General features: G+C 37.8%; 1 protein-coding gene across 4 annotated transcripts in view; it reads right to left on the reverse strand.

Moving 5' to 3' along the window:
• Nucleotides 1–27,993, reverse strand: part of NME7 (NME/NM23 family member 7) — a 266,701-nt gene that overhangs the window by 175,983 nt on the left and 62,725 nt on the right. For all 4 annotated transcript variants that reach the window (XM_032631246.1, XM_032631269.1, XM_032631265.1 and 1 more), the window contains exon 7: nt 11,671–11,779. In XM_032631246.1, coding sequence (XP_032487137.1) covers nt 11,671–11,779 — 109 coding nt within the window. The remainder of the gene's footprint in view (nt 1–11,670; nt 11,780–27,993) is intronic.

The following is a 27,993-nucleotide window of genomic DNA, read 5'->3' on the forward strand; positions in this document are numbered from 1 at the left end:
CCCTACCCTCTCTCACATAATTTTTAAGAGCATTCCTCATTGGAAAACATGCAAAATGGAAGTAAAAGGGTATATGGTGAAAGTAAATCTCCCTCCCATCCCAGAATCTCAGTCTTTCTTCTTAGGGGAAATCACTGTCAGTAATTTCTTATATATTCTTCTAGAAATATTCAACATATGTACAAATATATGGACATGGTCTTTTTGTTTTTAAGGAAATAAGAACATACTATACCATCTATTCTATGCCTTGCCCAATTTCTAAATATTTACTGTAAAATATAAAATGTATATGTTTTACGGTAAAATATATAACAGATATGCTCAGTTTTATAATATTAAAGTGAACATATATGGTAACCTCCACTCAGATCAAAAAAAAAAAAAAAAATCAGCACATTGCCAGGACCCTAGAAGCCCTCTGGGTGTGCCTCTCCAATCATCACCCTCTCTCCTCTCAGAGACTACCTGACTTTGGAATAACCTTTTCCATGTATTTCTTTTTTCTTTACTACCTACATATGCATTCTTGAAAAACATAGTTGACTTTTGCCTATATTTAAACTTATGAATAGCATCATATGGCTTCTAACTTTCTATGTCTTATTTTGTTCAACTTCAAGATTGTGAAATTCATCCATATTGTTGTGTTCAGCTGTTTGACAGAGAAGGAAGAACATGCCACATTGTAAACAGAATCTCTGAATGGTAGAAGTGATTTTTAAAACAAACATTTTTCTGTATTCCTATATTTTATGTAATGCATATTACTTCTGTTAATACAAGAGAAATTCCAATAAACGTTACTAAGACAAATTCCCGGCTAAAACTCAGCATGACCCACCTCTGTATCTCTTTGATATCTATTCCTTAAAAGGAGCATTCTGGTATTTTCAATGCCTAAAGAACACAGTTCCTAAAGAAAACATTCAACTTTAATTACGTATCAATGTAAGATCTTAGAGTGATGACTTTTCCTAAAGATTTCAAATTGGTTTTATATATATTACCCAATTTATCCTCACGCTATAGTTGTTAAGAATTTAAGGCATGTGTTTTGAATCACATTAACTAATAGCAGTTAGGTTAAATGAAAACTATCATCATACAAAGCCAAACACCATAAAACTCATACTGGAAATTTCATCTTCTTTTTTTTTTTTTCTGTATGCAGGCCTCTCACTGTTGTGGCCTCTCCCGTTGTGGAGCACAGGCTCCAAACGCGCAGGCCCAGTGGCCATGGCTCACGGGCCCAGCCACCCTGCAGCATGAGGGATCTTCCCAGACCAGGGCACGAACCCGTGACCCCGCATAGGCAGGCGGACTCTCAACCACTGTGCCACCAGGGAAGCCCCTGGAAATTTCATCTTCTGACTCAGCCTAATGCGTAAGTAAGATTTGGCTTAAAGTTTGCCTGCCCTCAAATCCAGGATACTCTAAAGAATAAAAATAAAGAGTAGAGAATCTGGGCATAAATCAATACCAAAAATCTCAAGATACACTTCAAGCACATCTGAGCTCTCTCCAATCTGCTTAAACTAAAATCCTTAATTATATATATATATATATATATATATATATATATATATATATATATACACACATACATATAAAACTGAACCACTTTGCTGTACACCAGAAACTAACAGAACACTGTAAATCAACTATACTTCAATAATGAAAAATATCCTTAAGATTATCCTGAAGGGACATTGCAAACCAGTCCTTTGATAACTAAGCTATTCCATGATGACCACCATGAAAATGGCTGTGGAGAAATAACTTCCCACTTGGCACACACAAGCCACCGTACACAGAGGTATAGTCGATGTAAGGTGGTAATAGGTTACAAATGAACTAACCACCAAAACAAGCAAGACCTTTGAACCACAGACTTTCTAGAGTAGGAAAGATGTGTGAATATGTAGAAAAGCAGGGTACCACTTATTAAACAACTCAAAAAGTAATTACAGCGATCACGTGCCTTCAGCATTTTTTCATAAGTATCTACTGCTCCTGTCTTTTAACATGTCATTTGCAAACCCAAGCTTTCCACCTTTGTAAGGTACCATCTTTTCATTAGATATGTGCCTTTTTTCTTCCTCATAAGAATCAACTGTAATCATATTGTCAGAATTTCAGCATTTATAATCCATCATGTAACATGAATCATCTTTCAAAGTCTTACCACACGAGATCACGTGGCTTTTCATTTTTAAAATATTTCCTGATAAAGTAACACGATGTGGCCTGAATCCCTGGACCCCAGCTCCACAGAGATGGGTCCAGCTCCTGGGCTGGAGGAAGGAATCAGCCGGAAGAGCAGAACCACAGCAAGTCCTGTTTTCCTTCTGTCATTGTGCAATTACATGGGCATTTCTGCAGAGGAGTTAGGAGGAGATACATAAACCAGTACCAGAGATTCCTCCAAGGCAGAATGGGAACACACTGTCTTTGCAAACTCTTTGAGACAGGTTTTCCTCAAGTCTAGACCATTTCTAGCTATGCTCAGCATTAGTTATGACATCTACAATTACATGGTCCTCTAACAGTCATATATGTGAAAAATAAGCAAGGGGAGTGATATTTTGTCATCCAAGTTCTGCATTTAACCTTGCATTGATCCTGTTCCTCCTCAAAGACTCTGTGCATGTCTAGAATCTAACAGGTCAACAGATCAATATCTCAAAGGCAAATGTGTCAAGTTGCTTCAATAACATCATTCCCTGAAAGGTGACTCCTGAATCCTAATATACAAAAAAGTTGGAAAAAAGGAATGGGAAAATGAAGTTTCCAACTTATTTTCAAGTAAAATAATCCTCCTGCCAATAAACATCATCCCTCAAGTAATACACATACAGGATGTCCCACAAGTCTTAGTGCGGTAACTGAGAAGTATAAATGCTACAAATGTAAAATAAAATATGATTTGAAAATTATATAAATTTCTTTTAAAATACTTAGCAAAACATAAACTTTATGATTCAAAATACAAAAAATGGAATAACTATAGAAGAAATTTAAATTAATTTTGTAAATGATATTTATTAAGTTTGTTGCACTTATAGTCCTAAAGTTATGAAAGCTGACAACTACACTAAGACCTCTGAGAGATCTTAGAAGTCACTTTCCTTAATGTTATACTTCTTCTAGCGCTCTTTCAATGAAAATGGGTTTCATTCTAATCTCACTGAGAGAAATGTCAATCTAAGGACTGCCTAGCCACAGATAAACTTTTCTGTTATTTTTGTTAAACAACTGCTAAATAGAAATGATCAAGTATTTGAGATGCTACTTTGGTAAAGCAGAGTGCCCTGGATACCCAAATTTTCCATCACTCCAAGAAATTCTCACCAACCTGAAATCTAGCACAGGGAGCTACCCCTGGTGAGTCATATGAATAACTGAAAACCAAAAGGTGACTCTTCCTTAACCTTCCCCATGGTTGCTATTAACCTGCCACAGAGAACAAGCTAGGAATCTTCCACTTGGTATAAAATTTCCTAAGGCCAGCCTCTGATAAAGGCAGATCACCAGAGGAAATGCAGGGTGTTCCCTGTCTGCAAAATTTCTGATAAATGGTTCTCAAACTGGACATTAGGTGTTCATCAGGACAACCTGGGGAGACTATTTAAATGCTTATTTCTGGGCTCCAGTCCAGACTTACTAAACTAAGTTCTGAAGTTAGGGCCCAGACATATGCATTTTAAAAGTCCCCCAAGTGGTTCTGGTGCACACGAAAGTTTGAGAAGCACTGTCTAGCATACAATTACACACCACCACTGGTTTGGGTTTGAGTACCACATTCCTACCATGTTAAGGTCCTAGGATGCTTTATACCACTTGAGGGAAACTGCTACATTGGCGGTCCCCAGTGAATCATGATCCCTGGTATTCATGCCTTTGTGTAATTCCTCTCATAATGATGTGGCCACATGACTAGACTTAGCCATTGGGACATTAAGGCGTGATGCAAGCAGAGGCTTGATTAGCACTTGCACAATGAAGATTGTCTTGGAATGCTCCTTTTGGAAGCCAGCAACCATGCCATAAAGAAGCTTGGGCTAGACTACTGAATGGTGAGATGCCATGTGGAAAAAGTCTCTGAAGGATGAGAAACTATCTTGTACATTTCAGTTCCAGCACAGCTCCCAGCTGAATGAAGCCACCCAAATGACCCCAGGTATACCACAGGAGAATTCCCAACTGAGCCCAGGTAATACACAGAATTGTGAGAAACCATTTTTAAGGAACTAAGTTTGGTGACGGTTGTTATAAAGCAATAGATAGCTAAAACACAACTACTTCAGGTTTTTTAAAAATGTGTCATGTGATATAATCTCTAAAACTGCTACTGTTAATAGCTAACACTTTATTGTATACTTACTATGCAAATTATTCCAAGTGCATCACATGTATTAACTTATTTATGACGTAGGTTCTGTCACCTCCATTTTGCAGATCAAAAAAATGAAGCTTTAGGAGGTCAAGAAATGTCTTCAAGGCCACATAATTAGTGTCAAGCCATAGAATTACAACAGTCATTCCAAACATTATATCCTATGATCATCCTTGCCAGGTACCGTAGGATTTTCACTGAACTCTCTGCCATTCTTTTATCTATATTCTTGTTTCTGCTAATTCAGACATTTGAGTATAGATAGATCTTTTGCTTGTACTACACTTCACTAGGCTTTGAAGAGAGCCTACGATTCCTGATGCACACATCACAGTTGCTAGGTGCTAGTGCTTTGGCTGCCTAGCAACAGATGTTTCTTTATTCCAGTCAGGTGTGAAGAGCAAGCCCTGTCTTCCAACAATAAAAGACACAGTGATTTCTCATTGCTTTGTCACTGATTTAAAAAAAAAAAAAACAACTATAATCATAAAGGCACACAATTAAGCCTGGAATAAATCTATTCAATCCTCCTGCTTTCACACAGTAACATTCAAACAATCAAAACTACTCATCCTCTAAATGTCTGCAAGGAGACATCAACCAGGACCAAGTTTATCCATTAAGAAGGACTTCTTAACTCTACGAGTTTTAGATACTGTATTACAGTGCCAGAAATGTACAATTAGAATGTGTGCATTTTATGTTATGTAAATTATACATCAAAGTTATTTAAAGTTAAAAAAGAAGAACATTCTCACACCAATAACTTGGAAGATGGGAAAAGATTTCAGTGGCTGCTTAAAGCATTCTAAAGTCTTCGCCTTTGGAAAAATTTGGACAGAGTGAACAAGTTTAAATTTTATTAATAAAATTTAGAGTTAAGTACATATGCTAAAATTTAGGCAGAACCAATTTAAAAATATACACTCTATAACAGAGGTCAGGAAACTTTTTCTGTAAAGGGTCAGACAGTTAATGTTTTAGTCTTTTCAAGTTTTACTGTACCTGTCACAACTACTCAACCCTACTACTGTAGCAATAAAAGCAGCCATAGATAATACATAAATGAGTATGGCTGTGTTCCAGTAAAACTTTATTTATGAAACCAGGCAGATGACCCGACTTAGCCCAATGGCTATAATCTGCTGATCCCCTGATCTAGGACTTTCAAACTAGCAGATAAACAAAAGAGAAAGAGGGCAATAAAGAAAAATTTGTCCATCCAACAGAAGGTGGAAAGGGGTGGGGGTTTAAGAGCAGGGGAAAATAATGAAAAAAAAACTTTAAGAAAGATAAAGAAATCCAAATCAGTTATCACAATAAATGGCAATGGGTTAAATTCAACTATTCTAAGACTACTAGATTAGATTGAAAAAGCAAAAATTCCTTAAATAGGAATGAAACAAAATTCAGTCATAGTGATTATAAGATATAAATTATAAGCAAAAGGCTTAAAAAATTGGGAAAAGACATGCCTCTCTTTAAGGTAAACAACAAAAAACAATTACTGGAACTAAATTAAGACTAGTGTAAGGAGCAAAAAGATAATCACACACAACAAAGCCTCAGGACATACAAAGCAAAAGCAGTCCAAATTAAAGGGAGAAATGACAAATTCATAATAATAGATAATTTTAATGTGGAAGAATTTAACAAAGTTTTTTTCAGAAGCTGATTATCCAAACAGACAAAAAAAAAAATTCTGTTTGGACAACAGGTTTGAATCAATAGCTATTTACATGTAAAGGGAGAACTATGCAACAATATCCTTCTTTTCAAACACACACTGGAATTTTTTTTTAATGAGCCATGAGTTAAGTCACAAAGGACATCAACAAATTTCAAAGAAATATCCATCATAGAGACCACATTCTCTGACAATGTTCAGACACTAAAGACTCCTAAATAACACATGGGCTAAAAGAAAAATTATGAGTACAAAATATTTTTTAAAGTATGACAATGAAACAAATACTGTTCCTGTAATCAGTTTGTAATCTAGTAGAGGAAAAAGACAATCATCACTCAAAAATTAATATATATTACGCATTGTAGCTATAAATATATATGTACATATATATATGCACATACATACTAATTATACAATATATAATAGCAAAGCGTACTAAGGGCTATAAAAGAAAAGCACAGCATGCCAAGAGAACATGTCACTTGGGGTTTCTCTGAGAAAAATGACATTTTGGGGGCTGGGGGAAGGAGGAGTGGATGCACATCCCAGGCAAAGGGAAGAGCATGTAAAAAGGCCCTCAGGAGAGAAGGAACAAGGGGTATTAGAGAACTGAAAGGCAGGCAGCGGTGCTGGAGTGCAGGAGCAAGGGACAGAGTAACCTGAAACAAATGGAAATAAATTACACCTAGGAAAAGGAGATTCTTGAAATATAAAAATAGGATAAAAGAAACAAGAACTGTTTTAGTCAAATTAAACATCTTTAAAAATATAAAAAGCATTATTCCCATTTAACTGGAAAAGTTCTAAGGAAGTATTCTAAATTTACAATTCTCAATAATTTGTTATTCATCTCTTAACTGCCGTTACCTTGTCCAGAAGAGCAGTCATTTCTCCAGGTCCCATCTTAAACCATAAGTATGTTAAGATTTTTTAAGGTATTAAAATCACCCTTCATACCTATCAAGAACATCTTTCCACAATCAATTGACCTCAATATTCATGGAATGGCACAAATAATTCCAGCTGTAGAATCAAATAGCCCTGGATTTCAAGATGTTACCTATCCCTTCTAATTCTTAGATTCCACATCTGTAAAATGGGGTTAATAATCAAATTTGATGATGGGGATTTATAGGGTCTAAGTGATAATGTATGAATGAAGAATGGTATAAACGAAGACAAACTTGGTGCAAATCTCAACTGCACCACTTAAGAGCTGTGTGACTTTGAGCAAGTTACTTAACATCTCATTGCCTAGGTTTCCTCCTCTGTGGCATATGTTTCAAACAGTACCTACCTTTACAGTTTTAAGAATTAAATAATTCATGTAAAGTACTTATCACTCCATAAATAAGAACTGCAATTAGTAATAAAATTTTTTATTGTTGTTCTATACTTAAGAAAAGTACTTTCTAACAGTCTCATTAACAAGATTTGAGACCTTCTTCCACTCTGCCCTCAGTCAAGTCATTAAAACCGACAATCCTAGGGACTCTCATTTTCATCTAAGGGTTATTGGACGTTGGAACATATTAACAGGTAATCTTTCATTATTTCTAAAAAATTTTTTCAGTAGCGTAATGCACAACTACTTCGTTAGGACCATTAAATGTAATCCTTCCTGAAGATTGGGATTCTTTTGTAGAACTAACAGAACTCTTGAGATTCCTTTTAAGTCAATAAATTAGTGATTTCATTTAAAGTTCCCACAACTTGCAAATTCATTAGATATTTTTACTGCCTATAATTTTGCATTTCAAAATGCATGCTAAGTTCCATAAAAAATCAGGGTCTTATATGTAGTTCCATGTACTTGGTGCATCTGTTATAAATTAGCTTCAACTCCTTCAGATAGAATAAAACAATCACAAAACTCCAAAACTGTGACATTCTAAGCAAAACTGGGCCACTCCAAGAATTTTTACTGAAATTGAGTTAGATTTACAATGTTAAATCCAATCTCTTTATTTATAATTAACATACAATCTATATTAGTTTCAGGTGTACAGCAATTCGACCTTATGAAATAATCACCACAATAAAACCAGTTATCATCCGACACCATACAAAGCTGTTACAGTATTACTGACTATATTCCCTACATGTACATTACAACCTCCTGACTTATTTATTTTATAGCTATAAATTTGTACCTTTTAATCCCCTTCACCTATTTTGCCCATACCCCTATGCCCCTCCCCTCTGGCAACCACCAGTTTGTTCTCTGAATCTATGAGTCTGTTTCTCTTTTGTTTGTTTATTTGTTTTTTAGATTCTACATGTAAGTCAAATCATATGTAAATCCAATCTCTCTACACCAAAAAATGTCACGGCTCTTCCATAGTATTCCAGAAGCTGAATTACTTGAAGGAAATCCAATACAAAAAAGCTGGGAACTTAACCAATTCAATCCACCCAAATTCAGCGGGGTTCCACAAGGTGAACTGTCTCTTCTAGGGCTCTTGGCCTACCTAGCACCAAAACTACCATTCAGGGTGGAAATTAACACTCTGAAAGAGGTTCTGAGTAAGAATAGCTCAATTTTTAAAAGTGAGGAACTTGATAAATATGATCTTGCTGAAGATCTAGTCCTGTTTCAGTTAGTGTATCAGAGACCATTCTGGCATTAAATTTACAAACTGGCTAACATTCTAATAAGTAATTTGCTTCCTATTTAGTTAAATGTAAACAGACAACGTCCAAACTGTCTCTATATATCTTTTAAACATCTAAAATTGCTTTGAAATAGCCTCCGTGAAAATAGAAATGTTACAGCCAAAACACAACATTGAGATACAGAATATAACTTTCTTTTATAAGAATTTTCAATACAGTTCCACAGAATAATAGAATATCTATGGTTTAAAGGCTGAGAGGAAACTTTTTAAACCATCGTGACTCATTTTACTGAGGAGGAAACTAAAATCATACAATGCAGTAAAATCATTTAATGCAGAAATCTGTTATAAGAAAGGAAAATTTCCAACAAAACTTCAGGGTTCTAATACTTCAAAAGGCTAATTTTTTTGGCCATTACAAGTGCAAAAGCAGCTCTCCCAGATTTGGCTACCACCTCCTGCCCAGTGCCAACCGTAATGGATGATCAGAATATGTAATTGCTGATAGCTGCTGAATTGACTAGATGGAAGCAATGATCCTACTTCATGGGCTTAAGTTAGACCCAGACTTTAAGAAAAATAAAATATTTTGTTCCTTACACACTAACAGGGATTTTCTTTCTTTCTGTGGATGATGGATTTTGTTGGTATTTTAAACTATTGCTTTGTTTCTAAGGAGTCATTCACCTTTAGTTAAAAATTAAAAGATAATGATATTGGTAGTAGTAGTGGTAGTAGTAATAGAGCAGTAATCATAATAGTAATAATGTCTAACACTTATGTAGCACTTAAGTAAGTGCTGGGCACTGCTTAGGACATTAATCTCTACATTTAATCATTTAGTTATCTAACCATTACATTAAGTGCATTTAAACCTTACAATTACCTTGTGAAGAAGGTATACTATTATTCTCATCTTATAGATGAGGAAACATGGTACAAAGAGGTTAAGTAATTTATCCAATTACCTCATGGCTAGTAAGTAGCGGAGCCAGAATACAAACCTACACAGCCTGATTTCAGAGTAAAAATAATTCATTTCATCAGTGGAATTAAACTAACTACATATAAATAATACTAAGGACGTCAAAAACAAACACACTGCATAATTTTTAAGTTCGGAAAAAAACAGAAAAATTCACCTTGTTTTTCTTCCCTTTTAAAACCTGAGTCCCCAAATGACAAAATATATTTCAATCTACATATGTAAAAAGACTGCAAATATCCTAGTATATCCTATTATTTTGTTCCACCATCTATTCCACAAACTAAGCTCTTTTTTTCTAGCTCTCTTAGAAGTCAGAAGTGAATCACCGCATCCATGTAAATTAACTAAAGGACTAAGAATTAAGGCCGCCTACATCCACATGACATTATCATTTGTGCCAAGAAATTATTACCCACAAAGATAAAGCTGTAAATCATTAAATAACTTCATTGTTCACTTCAGGAACCTCCCAAAAGTCCATTTATCTCAACAATAGTCTATTCAAACAGTTCACAATATTCCCTCAACTGGGCAAATAACTCACTCATCAAACAAAATACTTTTAAGACTTGGTTAAAATCCTTGCCTCACTGTTTCTACTAATTCTAAACTATTATATCATAAATGTTGCCCCACTTCAATCATATCACCGCATTGACAGACCCACCTTACATATCTCAAGGTCACACCTGAAATTCTACAATATCTGCCCGTGACCTCTCCATTGTGAAGTCCACTAAGACTCCATCCAGGTGTGATCTCCTTACTGCAGTAGGCAGTAAACTCAGTCTTGCTTAATCAACAAGCCATTCAGGCCTTCCTTGGGGGAGTGGACAATCAACAGAAGGTAACACTCCCTGTTCCATTTCAGCTGCTCTCTTCATAACTCCTTTTTAAAAAATCTCTTCTTCTAGACCACAGGTGAAATTAAATATACCAGGAAATCAGATTATAGAAAAAGAAACATAAACCAGCAATTGAAAGGGGGCCAAGTAAAGCTAATAATAAATTCAACATGAAACTTCAAACTATATTTAATTGTAACCACAGTTTAAGCTGAATTGGGTTAACTACACATTTCAGAATGGTTTTAAAGCATCCCTAAAATTGAGGTTTAAAAAGAAACAAGGAAAAAATGCCCTGAAATGTCAAAGTTTAAATAAAGTATTCTGCCATCTGATTAGATTTAACAAAAATTTCTTATACTTTAACTCATATGCCTCTACTGTTACATATCAAATATGGGTATATGAAATAGTTTTAATCTTTAAAGACTAAAAATTATTTAAACTCATATAATATTTAGAAAATGAAATTTTAAAAAATCCATTCATTCATCTATTATTTAGTATATTCTAGTTTTTTACGGATGATCTTTTAAATTATACCCCATCTCATTTCCAAAAGGATTTGGGATGGCTGACAAAAATACATTGAGCAGACTAAAACAAACAGATGAAGGAAAATGAAGAAAAAATGTACAAACTCTCTCTCTCTCTCTCTCTCTCTCTCACACACACACCAGTCAAAGAACTTTGTTTCAGATACAGAGAACCAAAAGAAGTTTCTATAGCTTTCTCAGAAAGGGCATACTGCAGATATGGTAGATATTGTTCTAGATTAGGAGTGCTGTTTAAGTGAATTAAGTGAAATCACAGTCATGTGGTCGGGAGGAGAGGAGGCAGAGTAAGTCAAGGAATCAAGACCAGTAACAGGACGAGCATGACCATAATCAGCAACCCAAGGAACACCTTTTAGAAATGCTCAGATACAAAGAGAAAGATACAGATTCAGATAGATTTTGCCCTCATATTATGTCACCTTTATTCATGTGCCTTCAAAAAAAATGAATGAAAATATTAAAATTATACTTTAATTTCTATATATAAAATATATCAAGAAAAAACAAACATTAACAAAATAAGCTCCTATTAGCAAAATGTATTGGCTATATTGTATTCAACACAGCACTTACCTTCGCTGATGGCATGGGGCTTAACAATGCAACAAGTAGTACAGCTGGTAAATTTAGCAGTGTTTGCTGGCCCACAAACTCCACTCGAAGGAAAAAATAACTCCATTTCCTAAAGACAGAAAGAAATGACTTTGGCACATGTAATCTTGTTACAAATCTGTAAAACAACTCAGGAAATGTGCACAGAATACTATTATCCAGGTACTTCAGAGAGGAGCTAAAGCAGAGGATATGGGGGAAGTGTCTGCCTCAGGAAGGCCCCAGAGGGTCCTGCTCCATTACAATCTCTTCTCAAACTCCTAGAATATTTACGTGAGAGGAGAACTATGCAATTACTTTTAAAGTTTCACAACATAAATTCTTTTCTTCAAATTTTCTAAAAATGCTTTTTACAAAGACTAACTGAACCTTGTTTTAAGTCTTAAAAGAACATATAAAGAAGTATTAAAGCAATGACAGTATGTAACATTCTGTCTCAGGATTAAAGCTGAGAAGGTCTTAACATATTTTGAATATTGGAAGTAATCAATACAAAGTTCTTATTTTACCCAAAGCATCAGTTTATGAGACACAGGTCCAATTTTAAACTTTTCATTAAAATATGTAAAATTCAATTAAAAATTAGGAAATCTTTATAGAAACAGATTAGTATTCAAGAATCAGAGCTACAGTTAAAACTACAGTTAAAACTAATTAACTACATATAGTGCTAAAGTCAAATCACATGAACCTTATTTTATAACCAGATTCAGGCTGTGCTATTTGCTTTGCACATAGTTTATTAAAATAACCACCCAGCAATTTGAACTAGCCACAAAGATGGCCACTAATCAGTAAACTATTTAGACATATGCTTTCCTGCTTCTAAGCTTTTACTAGTATTATTTCTATTCCCTACAAAGCCTTCTGTTCCAAAGAACCATACCAACGTGTAAAGTGTCACTTTAAATATTATCTCCCCCAGGAGCCCCTTTTGATGCACCCCAATCAGTATACTGTACTCCTCCAAAGTTGTGGTTATTTTGGTAATTGCCCCCCATGAATTATAAATTTGAAGAAAAGAACTAACTTGCATAGCCGTGTAGGTCCTTTAGCATCTAAAACAAATAGCTCAAAGTAAATACTCACTTTTCACTGAATTTAAAAATTGAAAGATCGTAGGATGTGTTAGTGTACCACACTGGTGTTCATTAAAAAAAAAAAAAAAAAAACGATCTCGGGAAGATGAGGAAAGGTTCAAATAGTAGTGTATATATTTGAGTGATTCTGGGGTTAATGACACTTTAGAATTAAAATGTTCCATTCCTTAGACAAGTATCTTTCTATCGTATTGCTGCCTTTGCTTATTACTCTTCTTGATCAGTAACAGCAACTACCGCTTGTAGTCCTGTACCAGATGCTTTGATTACATGTTCTCAGAGAATGTGTAAGGTACAGGTGAAAACTCAGATACCTACAGGGTCCTGGTAGGTAATCAATGAGTGAATGAAGTAAACCTGGTGTGACAAGACGGCAGGGTAGAGGGTTGCAAACTGGAAAGGGCATGTCCCGTCTACAGTTCCCCTTTCTCTGCTTCCTTTGCAACAAAACTCCTCAAAAGAGATGTCTTTATTCTGTCTTTACTTCTCTTCCATTTCCTCTTAAACTTACAACTAATTAGGCTTTCATTCCACAAAGGCTATTCATGAAAATCCCTAATCACCTCCACGTTGCCAAGTACCCTGGTTAATTCTCAGACCTCACCTTACCTGACCCAACAGCATTTGACACAATTGATCCCTACATCCTGGAATGCTTTCATCACCTGGTTTTCTTCCCACTGCTCCTTTTCAGTCTCCTTTGATGATTTTCTCCCCTTGGGCAGACCCCTAAGTACTAGAGAGGGGTCTAGTACTATCTATTGTCACTATTCTACCTATTGTCACTCTCTTGTTGAGGCCCTCAAGTCCCATGGCTTTAAATGCTACCTGTATTCTGATGTCTCCTACATTTTAATCTCCAGCCCAACCTCCTCCCTAAACTCCACATCCATATCTACCACTTACAGACATTTCATATTTAAAACATCCAAAACAGACTTCGAATTTCCACTGTCTCCCATAAATCTGTTCAATCCCACCCTTTTCCTTACCCTTCAATTGCACAAGCCAAAAATAAATAACAAAAACAAAGAACACAGTGATTCTTGATTCCTCTCTACCTGTCCAATCTATCAGGAAATCCTTTCAAATATAACCAGAATCCAACCACCTACCTCCACATCAGTCACCCTGGTCCATGTGACATGCCACCACCATCTATCCCTTTAATACCTGCACTAACCTCCTAACTGATCTCCCAGTCCAACTTTTCCCACAAGTACCCCTACCCTGCCTGGTCTATTATTAACACAGCAGTCAGAATGAAACTAATAAAAACAGATCATGTCACTCCTCTGCACAGAACCCTCCACGACCTCCTATCTCATTCAGAATGAATTTCAAAGTCCTAGATATCCTAAAAGGCCTTATGTGACCTGGGCCCTGGCTATATCTGACCTAATCTCCAGCTATTTCCATGAAACACATCTCTGCCCCAGCATCACTGGCCTCACCTCCTCACTGTTCCTTGAACATAGCAAATACGCTCTCACCTCAGAGTTTTTCCACGTATTGTTCCCTTACTTGCTGGAACACTCTTTCCCCTAGACATTTGCTTGGATTTCTCCCTCACTTCCTTCTGATCGCTCCTCAAACAGATATTATACGGACTTTCTATATGCTATATTTAATAACATTCAACACCTCTACTCCACACACAATCCTGGTCTTTTTCTATATCCTTCCCCTGCTGTATTTTCTTCAGAGCAATTACTAATAGACATCAGAGTTATAGGTCTATTTATTTACTATCTGACATGCCCCCCATCAGAAAAGCTATAAGCTCCATGAGTCAGGACTTTGCGTTTTTCACAGTAGCTTCTCAATAAATAGTTTGGAATGACTGAAATTCAGAAACATTTTATTTAACATATGTAGAATTTATATGGACACAGACACTCCGAAAGATTAAGAAACAAGCCCTTGCAAGTTAGCAAGTGGCAAAGTGATGATTCAAATCCAGGTCATACTGACTCCAAAGTCCTGAACTTTTTCTATCACCTTTCTTTCAGACATAAAAAGCTATGCTAGAGGAGAGACCTTCAAGATGGCGGAGGAGTAAGACGTGGAGATCACCGTCCTACCCACACATACATTAGAAATACACCTACATGTGGAACATGGGGTTTGCTTTCTGCATCTAATTTGTTTCTGATTTTCTGCTTATCTTAGTTTAGTATTTACAGTTTATTACCATTGGTAGATTTGTTTATTGATTTGGTTGCTCTCTTCCTGTGATTTTTTTTTAATATATAGATATATATACATTTTTCCTTTTTCTCTTTTTGTGAGTGTACATGTATATGCTTCTTTGTGTGATTATGTCTGTATAGCTTTGCATTTACCATTTGTCCTAGGGTTCTGTCTGTCCTTTTTTTTTAGTATAATTTTTAGTGCTTGTTATCATTGGTGGATTTCTTTTTTGCTTTGGGTGCTCTGCTCTTTTTTTTTTTTTTTGCTTTCTTTTCTTTGCAGTACGCAGGCCTCTCACTGCTGTGGCCTCTCCCGTTGCAGAGCACAGGCCCCGGACACGCAGGCTCAGCGGCCATGGTTCATGGGCCCAGGCGCTCCGTGGCAAGTGGGATCTTCCCGGCTCGGGGCACGAACCCATGTCCCCTGCATCGGCAGACGGACTCTCAACCACTGTGCCACCAGGGAAGCCCTTTTTGCTTTCTTTTTAAATTACTTAATTTTTTAAATTCTTACTAATTATTTTTTTCATAATTATTTCTTATTTTAATAACTATTTTATTTTATTATTATTTTTCTTTCTTTCTTTCTGTTTTTCTCCCTTTTCTTCTGAGCCATGTGGCTGACAGGGTCTTAATGCTCCGGCCAGGTGTCAGGCCTGTGCCTCTGAGGTGGGAAAGCCGAGTTCAGGACATTGATCCACCAGAGACCTGCCGGCTCCACATAATATCAAATGGCAAAAGCTCTCCCAGAGACCTCCATCTCAACACTAACACCCAGCACCACTCAACGACCAGCAAGCTACAGGGCTGGATACCCTATGCCAAACAACTAGCAAGACAGGAACACAACAGAGAACACAACCCATTAGCAGAGAGGCTGGCTAAAATCATAATAAGGTCACAGACACCTGAAAACACACCACCAGATGTGGTCCTGCCTACTAGAGAGACAAAATCCAGCCTCATACACCGGAACACAGGCACTAGTCCTCTCCACCAGGAAACCTACACAACCCACTAAACTAACCCTAGCCAATGGGGAAAGACACCAAAAACAACAAGAACTTCAAACCTGCAGCCTGAGAAAAGGAGACCCCCAAACACAGTAAGATAAGCAAAATGAGAAGACACAGAAACACACAGCAGATGAAGGAGCAAAGTAAAAACCCAGCAGACCAAACAAATAGGAAATAGGCAGTCTACCAGAAAAAGAATTCAGACTAATGATAAAAAAAAAGATGATCCAAAACTTGGAAATAGAATGGGGAAAATACAATAAACGTTTAACAAGGACCTAGAAGAACTAAAGAGCAAACAAACAATGATGAACAACACAATAAATGAAATTAAAAATTCTGTAGAAGGAAGCAATAGCAGAATAACTGATGCAGAAGAACGGATAAGTGACCTAGAAGATAAAATATGGGAAATAACTACCACAGAGCAGAATAAAGAAAAAAGAATGAAAAGAATTGAGCACAGTCTTAGAGACCTCTGGGACAACATTAAACGCACCAACACTTGAATTATAGGAGGCCCAGAAGAAGAAGAGAAAAAGAAAGGGACTGGGAAAATATTTGAAGAGATTACAGTTGAAAACTTCCCTAATACGGGAAAGGAAATGGTTAATCAAGTTCAGGAAGCGCAGAGAGTCCCAACAGGATTAATTCAAGGATAAGCACGCCAAGACACATATTAATCAAACTATCAAAAATTAAGTACAAAGAAAAAATATTAAAAGCAGCAAGGGAAATTAACATACAAGGGAATCCCCATAAGGTTAACAGCTGATCTTTCAGCAGAAACTCTGCAAGCCAGAATGGAGGGGCAGGACATATTTAAAGTGATGAAAGGGAAAAACCTACAACCAAGATTGCTCTACCCAGCAAGGATCTCATCCAGATTTGACAGCAAAATAAAAACCTTTAGAGTCAAGCAAAAGCTAAGAGAATTCAGCACCAACAAACCAGCTTTACAACAAATGCTAAAGGAACTTCCCTAGGCAGGAAACACAAAAGAAGAAAAAGACCTACAATAACAAACCCAAAACAATTAAGAAAATGGTAATAGGAATATACATATCAATAACGACCTTAAATGTAAATGGACTAAATGCTCCCAAAAGACAAAGACTGGCTGAATGGGTACAAAAACAAGACCCATATATATGTTGTCTACAAGAGACCCACTTCAGACCTAGGGACACATACAGACTGAAAGGGAGGGGATGGAAAAAGATATTCCATGGAAATGGAAATCAAAATAAAGCTGGAGTAGCAATTCTCATATCAGACAAGATACACTTTAAAATGAAGACTAAGATTATTACAAGAGAAAAAGAAGCAAACTACATAATGATCAAGGGATCAATCCAAGAAGAAGATATAACAATTGTAAATATTTATGCGCCCAACATAGGAGCACCTCAATACATAAGGCAAATGCTAACAGCCATAAAACGGGAAATCGACAGTAACACAATCATACTAGGGGACTTTAACACCCCACTTTCACCAATGGACAGATCATCCAAAATGAAAATAAATATGGAAACACAAGCATTAAATGACACATTAAACAAGATGGACTTAATTGATACTGATAGGACATTCCATCCAAAACCAACAGAATACACTTTCTTCTCAAGTGTTCATGGAACATTCTCCAGGATAGATCACATCTTGGGTCACAAATCAAGCCTAGGTAAATTTAAGAAAATTGAAATTGTATCAAGTATCTTTTCTGATCACAATGCTATGAGACTAGATATCAATTACAGGAAAACATCTGTAAAAAATACAAACACATGGAAGTTAAACAATACACTACTTAATAACCAAGAGATCACTGAAGAAATCAAAGAGAAAATCAAAAAATACCTAGAGGGCTTCCCTGGTGGTGCAGTGGTTGAGAGTCCGCCTGCTGACGCAGGGGACACGGGTTCGTGCCCCAGTCCGGGAAGATCCCACATGCCGCAGAGTGGCTAGGCCCGTGAGCCATGGCTGCTGAGCCTGCGCTCCGCAACGGGAGAGGCCACAAAGGTGAGAGGCTCGTGTACCACAAAAACAAACAAACAAAAAAAAAACCTAGAAACAAATGACAATGAAAACACAATGACCCAAAATCTATGGGATGCAGCAAAAGCAGTTCTAAGATGGAAGTTTATAACAATATAATCCTACCTCAAGAAACAAGAAACATCTCAAATAAACAACCTCACTTTACACCTAAAGCAATTAGAGAAAGAAGAACAAGAAAAACCCAAAGACAACAGAAGGAAAGAAATCATAAAGGTCACATCAGAAATAAATGAAAAAGAAATGAAGGAAACAATAGCAAAGATCAATAAAACTAAAAGCTGGTTCTTTGAGAAGATAAACAGAATTGATAAACCATTAGCCAGTCTCATCAAGAAAAAAAGGGAGAAGAAACAAATCAATAGAATTAGAAATGAAAAAGGAGAAGTAACAACTGACACTGCAGAAATACAAAGGATCATGAGAGACTACTACAAGCAAATCTATGCCAATAAAATGGAAAACCTGGAAGAAATAGAAATCTTATAAAAGCACAACCTTCTGAGACTGACCCATAAAGAAATAGAAAATATAAACAAAACAATCACAAGCACTGAAATTGAGACTGTGATTAAAAATCTTCCAACAAACTAAAGCCCAGGACCAGATGGCCTCACAGGCGAATTCTATCAAACATTTAGAGAAGAACTAAAACCTATCCTTCTCAAACTCTTGCAAAATATAGCAGAGGGAGGAACACTCCCAAACTCATTCTACAAGGCCACCATCTCCCTGATACCAAAACCAGACAAAATGTCTCAAACAAAGAAAACTACAGGCCAATATCACTGATGAACACAGATGCAAAAATCCTCCCCAAAATACTAGCAAACAGAATCCAACAGCTCATTAAAAGGATCATACACCATGATCAACTGGGGTTTATCCCAGGATGCAAGGGTTCTTCAGTATATGCAAATCAATCGATGTGATAAATCATACTAACAAATTGAAGGAGAAGAAAAATATGATCATCTCAAGAGATGCAGATAAAGCTTCCAACAAAATTCAACACCCATTTATGATAAAAGCCCTCCAGAAAGGAGGCATAGAGGGAAACTACCTCAACATAATAAAGGCCATAGATAACAAACACACAGCCAACATTGTTCTCAATTGTGAAAAACTGAAAGCATTTCCACTAAGATCAGGAACAAGTCAAGGTTGCCCACTCTCACCATTACTATTCCACATAGTTTGGGAAGTTTTAGCCACAGCAATCAGAGAAGAAAAATAAGTAAAAGTAATCTAAATTGGAAAAGAAGAAGTAAAGCTGTCACTGCTTGCAAATGACATGATACTATACACAGAGAATCCTAAAGATGCCACCAGAAAACTGCTAGAGCTAATCAATGAATTTGGTAAAGTAGCAGGATACAAAATTAATGCACAGAAATGTCTTGAATTCCTATACACTAATGATGAAAAATAAAAATCTAAAAGAGAAATTAAGGAAACACTCCCATTTACCACTGCAACAAAAAGAATAAAATACCTAGGAATAAACCTACCTAAGGAGACAAAAGTACCTTTATGCAGAAAACTATAAGACACTCATGAAAGAAATCAAAGATGATATCAACAGATGGAGAGATATACCAGGCTTGTGCAAGTTTCCTGATGGGAGGGACTGGTGGTGGGTAAAGCTGACTGTTTCTCTGGTGGGCAGAGATCAGTAAAACTTTAATCCGCTTAACTGCTGATGGGTGGGGCTGGGTTCCCTCCCTGTTGGTTGTTCGGCCTGAGGCAACCCAACACTGGAGCCTACCTGGGCTCTTCGGTGGGGGTAATGGCAGACTCTGGGAGGGCTCATGCCAAGGACTACTTCTCAGAACTTCTGCTGCCAGTGTCCTTGTCCCCACGGTGAGCCACAGCACCCCCCCCTCGCCTCTGCAGGAGACCCTCCAACACTAGCAGGTAGGTCTGGTTCAGTCTCCCCTGGGGTCACTGCTCCTTCCCCTGGGTCCCGACGTGCTCACTACTGTGTGTATGCCCTCCAAGAGTGGAGTCTCTGTTTCCCCCAGTCCTGTCAAAGTCCTGCCATCAAATCCCACTAACCTTCAAAGTCTGATTCTCTAGGAATTCCTCCTCCCATTGCCAGAGCCCCAGGTTGGGAAGCCTGACATGGGGCTCAGAACCTTCACTCCAGTGGGTGGACTTCTGTGGTATAAGTGTCCTCCAGTCTGTGAGTCACCCACGCAGCAGTTATTGGATTTGATTTTACTGTGATTGTGCCTCTCCTACTGTCTCACTGTGGCTTGTCCTTTGTCTTTGGATGTGGGGTATCTTTTTTGGTGAGTTCCAGTTCTCAATGATTGTCCAGCAGCTAGTTGTGATTCTGGTGTTCTCACAAGATGGAGTGAGAGCACGTCCTACTCCACCATCTTGGTTCAGGACCTGTTTTGGTTGTTTCACATGAGTTTATTTTTTAAGTTTCAATGAAAATCTTTGCTAGGATTTTGACTGGAATTGCACTGAACTTATAGATCAACTTGGAAAGAACTGACATCTTTATGATACTGAATCTTCCCATACATGAACATGTATATACGTTCATTTATTTCTTTTCTTAGTGCCTAAAATAAAATTTATAGTTTTCTTGAAAAAGATCTCCCACATCTTTTGTTAGGTTCATCTTAGGTGTCCTATACTTTTTCACCATTGAATGGAAATCTTTTAACTCTGTATAAAATAGATAACTAATGAGAACCTAGTATAGCACAGGGAACTCTACTCAATGCTCTGTGGTGACTTAAGTGGGAAGGAAATCCAAAACATAGGGGATATATGTATACATATAGCTGATTCACTTTGCTTTACAGTAGAAATGAACACAACATTTTACAGCAACTATACTCCAATAAAAAGTAGGAAAAAAAATGGGAATCTTTTAAAATTATATTTTCTAATTGGTTATTTCACATATATCAAGAATATTAATGATTTTTATATATTGATATATGCAGTATAACATATAGATTTGGGAAGCACCATGAAAATGAAACAATAATATCAATATATAACATCTATTAAATACCATATTCCAGGCACTATGCCAAGCACTTAAATAATTTCACTTAATCCTTAGAAGAACACTATGATGTACTTACAACTATTACCTCATATTACAGACCAGGAGACTGAGAGCAATAATAGTAGTAGACAAGAGAACAAAGCCTGTACAACACCAACACTACCAAAGGATAGGTGAAGGGAAAAAATGCCAGTTATAGGGGCCGGAGGGGGAAGATGGCAGAAGAGTAAGACGTGGAGATCACCTTCCTCCCCACAGATACATCAGAAATACATCTACACGTGGAACAACTCCTACATAACACCTACTGAACGCTGGCAGAAGACCTCAGACCTCTCAAAAGGCAAGAAACTCCCCATGTACCTGGGAAGGGCAAAAGAAAAAAGAATAAACAAAGACAAAAAAATAGGGATGGGACCTGCACCAGTGGGAGGGAGCTGTGAAGGAGGAAACGTGTCCACACACTAGAAGCCCCTTCGCGGGCAGAGACTGCGGGTGGCAGAGGGGGGGAGCTTCAGAGCCGCGGAGGAGAGCACAGCAACAGGGGTGCAGAGGGCAAAGCGGGGAGATTTCCGCACAGAGGATCGGTGCCGACCAGCACTCACCAGCCTGAGAGGCTTGTCTGCTCACCCGCCGGGGCAGGCGGGTCTAGAAGCTGAGGCTCGGAGGCTTCGGTTGGAGCGCAGGAAGAGGACTGGTGGCATGAACACAGCCTGAAGGGGTTAGTGCACCACAGCTAGCCGGGAGGGAGTCCGGGAAAAAGTCTGCACCTGCCGAAGGCGCAAGAGACTTTTTCTTCCCTCTTTGTTTCCTGGTGCACGAGGAGAGGGGATTAACGGCGTTGCTTAAAGAAGCTCCAGAGACAGGGGCGAGCCGCGGCTAACAGCACAGAACCCAGAGACGGGCATGAGACGCTAAGGCTGCTGCTGCCGCCACCAAGAAGCCTGTGTGCGAGCACAGGTCACTATCCCCACCTCCCTTACGGGGAGCCTGTGCAGCCAGCCACTGCCAGGGTCCCGGGATCCAGGGACAACTTCCCCGGGAGAACGCACGTGGGGCCTCAGGCTGGTGCAACGTCATGCCGGCCTCTGCCACCGCAGGCTTGCCCTGCACTGCGTGCCCCTCCCTCCCCCCGGCCTGAGTGAGCCAGAGCCCCCGAATCAGCGGCTCCTTTAACCCCGGCCTGTCTGAGCGAAGAACAGACACCCTCCGGCGACCTACACGCAGAGGCAGGTCCAAATCCAAAGCTGAACCCTGGGAGCTGTGCGAACAAAGAAGAGAAAAGGAAATCTCTCCCAGCAGCCTCAGGAGCAGCAGATTAAATCTCTACAATCAACTTGATGTACCCTGCATCTGTGGAATACATGAATACACAACGAATCATCCCAAATTGAGGAGGTGGACTTTGAGAGCAACATTTATGATTTTTTCCCCTTTTCCTCTTTTTGTGAGGGTGTATGTCTATGCTTCTGTGTGAGATTTTGTCGGTATAGCTTTGCTTCCACCATTTGTCCTAGGGTTCAATCCGTCCGTATTTTTTTTCTTACTTTAAAAAAAAATTTTTTTCTTAATAATTGTTTTATTTTAATAACTTTATTTTATTTTACCTTACATTATTTTATTTTCCTTTATCCCCTTCCTTCCTTCCTTCCTTCCTTTCTTTCTTTCTACTTTTTCTCCCTTCTATTCTGAGCCGTGTGGATGACAGGCTCTTGGTGCTGCAGCCGGGAGTCAGTGCTGTGCCTCTGAGGTGGGAGAGCCAACTTCAGGACACTGGTCCACAAGAGACCTCCCAGCTCCACGTAATATCAAATGGTGAAAATGTCCCAGAGACCCCCATCTCAACACCAGCACCCAGCTTCCTCAACGACCAGCAAACTACAGTGCTGGACACCCTATGCCAAACAACTAGCAAGACAGGAACACAACCCCACCCATTAGCAGAGAGGCTGCCTAAAATCACAGTAAGTCCACAGACACCCCATAACACACCACCAGACGTGGACCTGCCCAGCAGAAAGACAAGATCCAGCCTCATCCACCAGAATGCAGGCACTAGTCCCCTCCACCAGGAAGCCTGCACAACCCACTGAACCAACCTTGGCCACTGGGGACAGACACCAAAAACAACAGGAACTTCGAACACGCAGCCTGCAAAAAGGAGACCCCAAACACAGTAAGATAAGCAAAATGAGAAGACAGAAAAACACACAGCAGATAAAGGAGCAAGATAAAAATGCATCAGATCTAACAAATGAAGAGGAAATAGGCAGTCTACCTGAAAAAGAATTCAGAATAATAACAGTAAAGATGATCCAAAATCTTGGAAATAGAATAGACAAAATGCAAGAAACATTTAACAAGGAACTGAAACAACTGAAGATGAAACAAGCAACGATGAAGAAAACAATAAATGAAATTAAAAATACTCTAGAAGGGATCAATAGCAGAATAACTGAGGCAGAAGAAGGGATAAGTAACCTGGAAGATAAAGTAGTGGAAATAACTACTGCAGAGCAGAATAAAGAAAAAAGAATGAAATGAATTGAGGACAGTCTCAGGGACCTCTGGGACAACATTAAATGCACCAACATTCGAACTATTGGGGTTCCAGAAGAAGAAGAGAAAAAGAAAGGGACTGGGAAAATATTTGAAGAGATTATAGTTGAAAACTTCCCTAATATGGGAAAGGAAATAGTTAATCAAGTCCAGGAAGCACAGAGAGTCCCATACAGGATAACTCCAAGGAGAAACATGCCAGTACACATATTAATCAAACTATCAAAAATTAAATACAAAGAAAACATATTAAAAGCAGCAAGGGAAAAACAACAAGTAACACACAAGGGAATCCCCATAAGGTTAACAGCTGATCTTTCAGCAGAAACTCTGCAAGCCAGAAGGGACTGGCATGACATATTTAAAGTGATGAAGGAGAAAAACCTACAATCAAGATTACTCTACCCCACAAGGATCTCATTCAGATTTGATGGAGAAATTAAAACCTTTACAGACAAGCAAAAGCTGAGAGAGTACAGCACCACCAAACCAGCTTTACAACAAATGCTAAAGAATCTTCTCTACGCAAGAAACACAAGAGAAGGAAAAGGTCTATAATAACAAACCCAAAACAATTAAAATGGGAATAGGAACATACACAGCGATAATTACCTTAAATGTAAATGGATTAAACGCTCCCACCAAAAGACATAGACTGGCTGAATGGATACAAAAACAAGACCCATATATATGCTGTCTACATGAGACCCACTTCAGACCTAGAGACACATACAGACTGAAAGTGAAGGGATGGAAAAAGATATTCCATGCAAATGGAAACCAAAAGAAAGCTGGAGTAGCAATTCTCATATCAGACAAAATAGATTTTAAAACACAGACTATTAGAAGAGACAAAGAAGGACACTACATAATGATCAACGGATCAATCCAAGAAGAAGATATAACAATTGTAAATATTTATGCACCCAACATAGGAGCACCTCAATACATAAGGCAAATACTAACAGCCATAAAAGGGGAAATCAACAGTAACACATTCATAGTAGGGGACTTTAACACCCCACTTTCACCAATGGACAGATCATCCAAACTGAAAATAAATAAGGAAACACAAGCTTTAAATGATACATTAAACAAGATGGACTTAATTGATATTTATAGGACATTCCATCCAAAAACAACAGAATACACATATTTCTCTAGTGCTCATGGAAAATTCCCCAGGATAGATCATATCTTGGGTCACAAATCAAGCCTAGGTAAATTTAATAAAACTGAAATTGTATCAAGTACCTTTTCCAACCAAAATGCTATGAGACTAGATATCAATTACAGGAAAACATCTGCAAAAAATACAAACACACGGAGGCTAAACAATACACTACTTAATAACTAAGTGATCACTGAAGAAATCAAAGAGGAAATCAAAAAATACCTAGAAACAAATGACAATGGAGACACGACAACCCAAAACCTATGGGATGCAGCAAAAGCAGTTCTAAGAGGGAAGTTCATAACAATACAACCCTATCTTAAGAAACATTAAACATCTCGAATATACAACCTAACCTTGCACCTAAAGCAATTAGAGAAACAAGAACAAAAAAACCCCAAAGTTAGAAGAAGGAAAGAAATCATAAAGATCAGATCAGAAATAAATGAAAAAGAAATGAAGGAAATGATAACAAAGATCAATAAAACTAAAAGCTGGTTCTTTGAGAAGATAAACAAAATTGATAAACCATTAGACAGACCCATCAAGAAAAAAAGGGAGAAGACTCAAATCAATAGAATTAGAAATGAAAAAGGAGAAGTAACAACTGACACTGCAGAAATACAAAAGATCATGAGAGATTACTACAAGCAAATCTATGCCAATATAATGGACAACCTGGAAGAAACGGACAACTTCTTAGAAATGCACAACGTGCCAAGACTGAATCAGGAAGAAACAGAAAATATGAACAGACCAATCACAAGCACTGAAATTGAAACTGTGATTAAAAATCTTCCAACAAACAAAAGCCCAGGACCAGATGGCTTCACAGGCGAATTCTTTCAAACATTTAGAGAAGAGCTAACACGTATCCTTCTCAAACTCTTCCAAAATATAGCAGAGGGAGGAACACTCCAAAACTCATTCTACGAGGCCACCATCACCCTGATACCAAAACAAGGCAAGGATGTCACAAACAAAGAAAGATACAGGCCAATATCACTGATGAACATAGATGCAAAAATCCTCAACAAAATACTAGCAAACAGAATCCAACAGCACATTAAAAGGATCATACACCATGATCAATTGGGGTTTATTCCAGGAATGCAAGGATTCTTCAATATACACAAATCAATCAATGTGATACACCATATTAACAAATTGAAGGAGAAAAACCATATGGTCATCTCAGTAGATGCAGAGAAAGCTTTTGCCAAAATTCAACACCCATTTTTGATAAAAACCCTCCAGAAAGTAGGCATAGAGGGAACTTTCCTCAACTTAATAAAGGCCATATATGACAAGCCCATAGCCAACATCGTCCTCAATGGTGAAAAACTGAAAGCATTTCCACTAAGATCAAGAACAAGACAAGGTTTCCCACTCTCACCACTGTTATTCAACATAGTTTTGGAAGTTTTAGCCACAGCAATCAGAGAAGAAAAGGAAATAAAAGGAATCCAAATCGGAAAAGAAGAATTAAAGCTGTCATTGTTTGCAGATGACATGATACTATACATAGAGAATCCTAAAGATGCTACCAGAAAACTTCTAGAACTAATCAATGAATTTGGTAAAGTAGCAGGATACAAAATTAATGCACAGAAACCTCTGGCATTCCTATACAATAATGATGAAAAATCTGAAAGTGAAATCAAGAAAACACTCCCATTTACCATTGCAACAAAAAGAATAAAATATCTAGGAATAAACCTACCTAAGGAGACAAAAGACCTGTATGCAGAAAATTATAAGACACTGATGAAAGAAATTAAAGATACAAATAGATGCAGAGATATACCATGTTCTTGGATTGGAAGAATCAACATTGTGGAAATGACTATACTACCCAAAGCAACCTACAGATTCAATGCAATCTCTATCAAACTACCACTGGCATTTTTCACAGAACTAGAACAAAGAATTTCACAATTTGTATGGAAACACAAAAGACCCCGGATACCCAAAGCAATCTTGAGAACGAAAAACGGAGCTGGAGGAATCAGGCTCCCTGACTTCAGACTATACTACAAAGCTACAGTAATCAAGACAGTATTGTACTGGCACAAAAACAGAAAGATAGATCAGTGGAACAGGATAGAAAGCCCAGAGATAAACCCACGCACATATGGTCACCTTATCTTTGATAAAGGAGGCAGGAAATGTACAGTGGAGCAAGGACAGCCTCTTCAATAAGTGGTGCTGGGAAAACTGGACAGGTACATGTAAGAGTATGAGATTAGATCACTCCCTAACACCATACACAAAAATAAGCTCAAAATGGATTAAAGTCCTAAATGTAAGGCCAGACACTATCAAACATAGGCAGAACACTCTATGACATAAATCACAGCAAGATCCTTTTTGACCCACCTCCTAGAGAAATGGAAATAAAAACAAAAATAAACAAATGGGACCTAATGAAACTTCAAAGCTTTTGCACAGCAAAGGAAACCATAAACAAGACCAAAAGACAACCCTCAGAATGGGAGAAAATATTTGCAAATGAAGCAACTGACAAAGGATTAATCTCCAAAATTTACAAGCACCTCATGCAGCTCAATATCAAAAAAACAAACAACCCAATCCAAAAATGGGCAGAAGACCTAAATAGACATTTCTCCAAAGAAGATATACAGACTGCCAACAAACACATGAAAGAATGTTCAACATCATTAATCATTAGAGAAATGCAGATCAAAACTACAATGAGATATCAACTCACACCAGCCAGAATAGCCATCGTCAAAAAATCTAGAAACAATAAATGCTGGAGAGGTTGTGAAGAAAAGGGAACACTCTTGCACAGCTGGTGGGAATGTGAATTGGTACAGCCACTATGGAGAACGGTATGGAGATTCCTTAAAAAACTGCAAATAGAACTACCATATGACCCAGCAATCCCACTACCGGGCATATACCCTGAGAAAACCATAATTCAAAAAGCCTCATGTACCAAAATGTTCACTGCCGCTCTATTTACAATAGCCAGGAGATGGAAACAACCTAAGTGTCCATCATCGGAGGAATGGATAAAGAAGATGTGGCACATATGTACAATGGAATATTACTCAGCCATAAAAAGAAACGAAATTGAGCTATTTGTAATGAGGTGGATGGACATAGAGTCTGTCATACAGAG

Source organism: Phocoena sinus, chromosome 1, assembly GCF_008692025.1.
Source record: "Phocoena sinus isolate mPhoSin1 chromosome 1, mPhoSin1.pri, whole genome shotgun sequence".
Lineage (NCBI taxonomy): Eukaryota > Metazoa > Chordata > Mammalia > Artiodactyla > Phocoenidae > Phocoena > Phocoena sinus.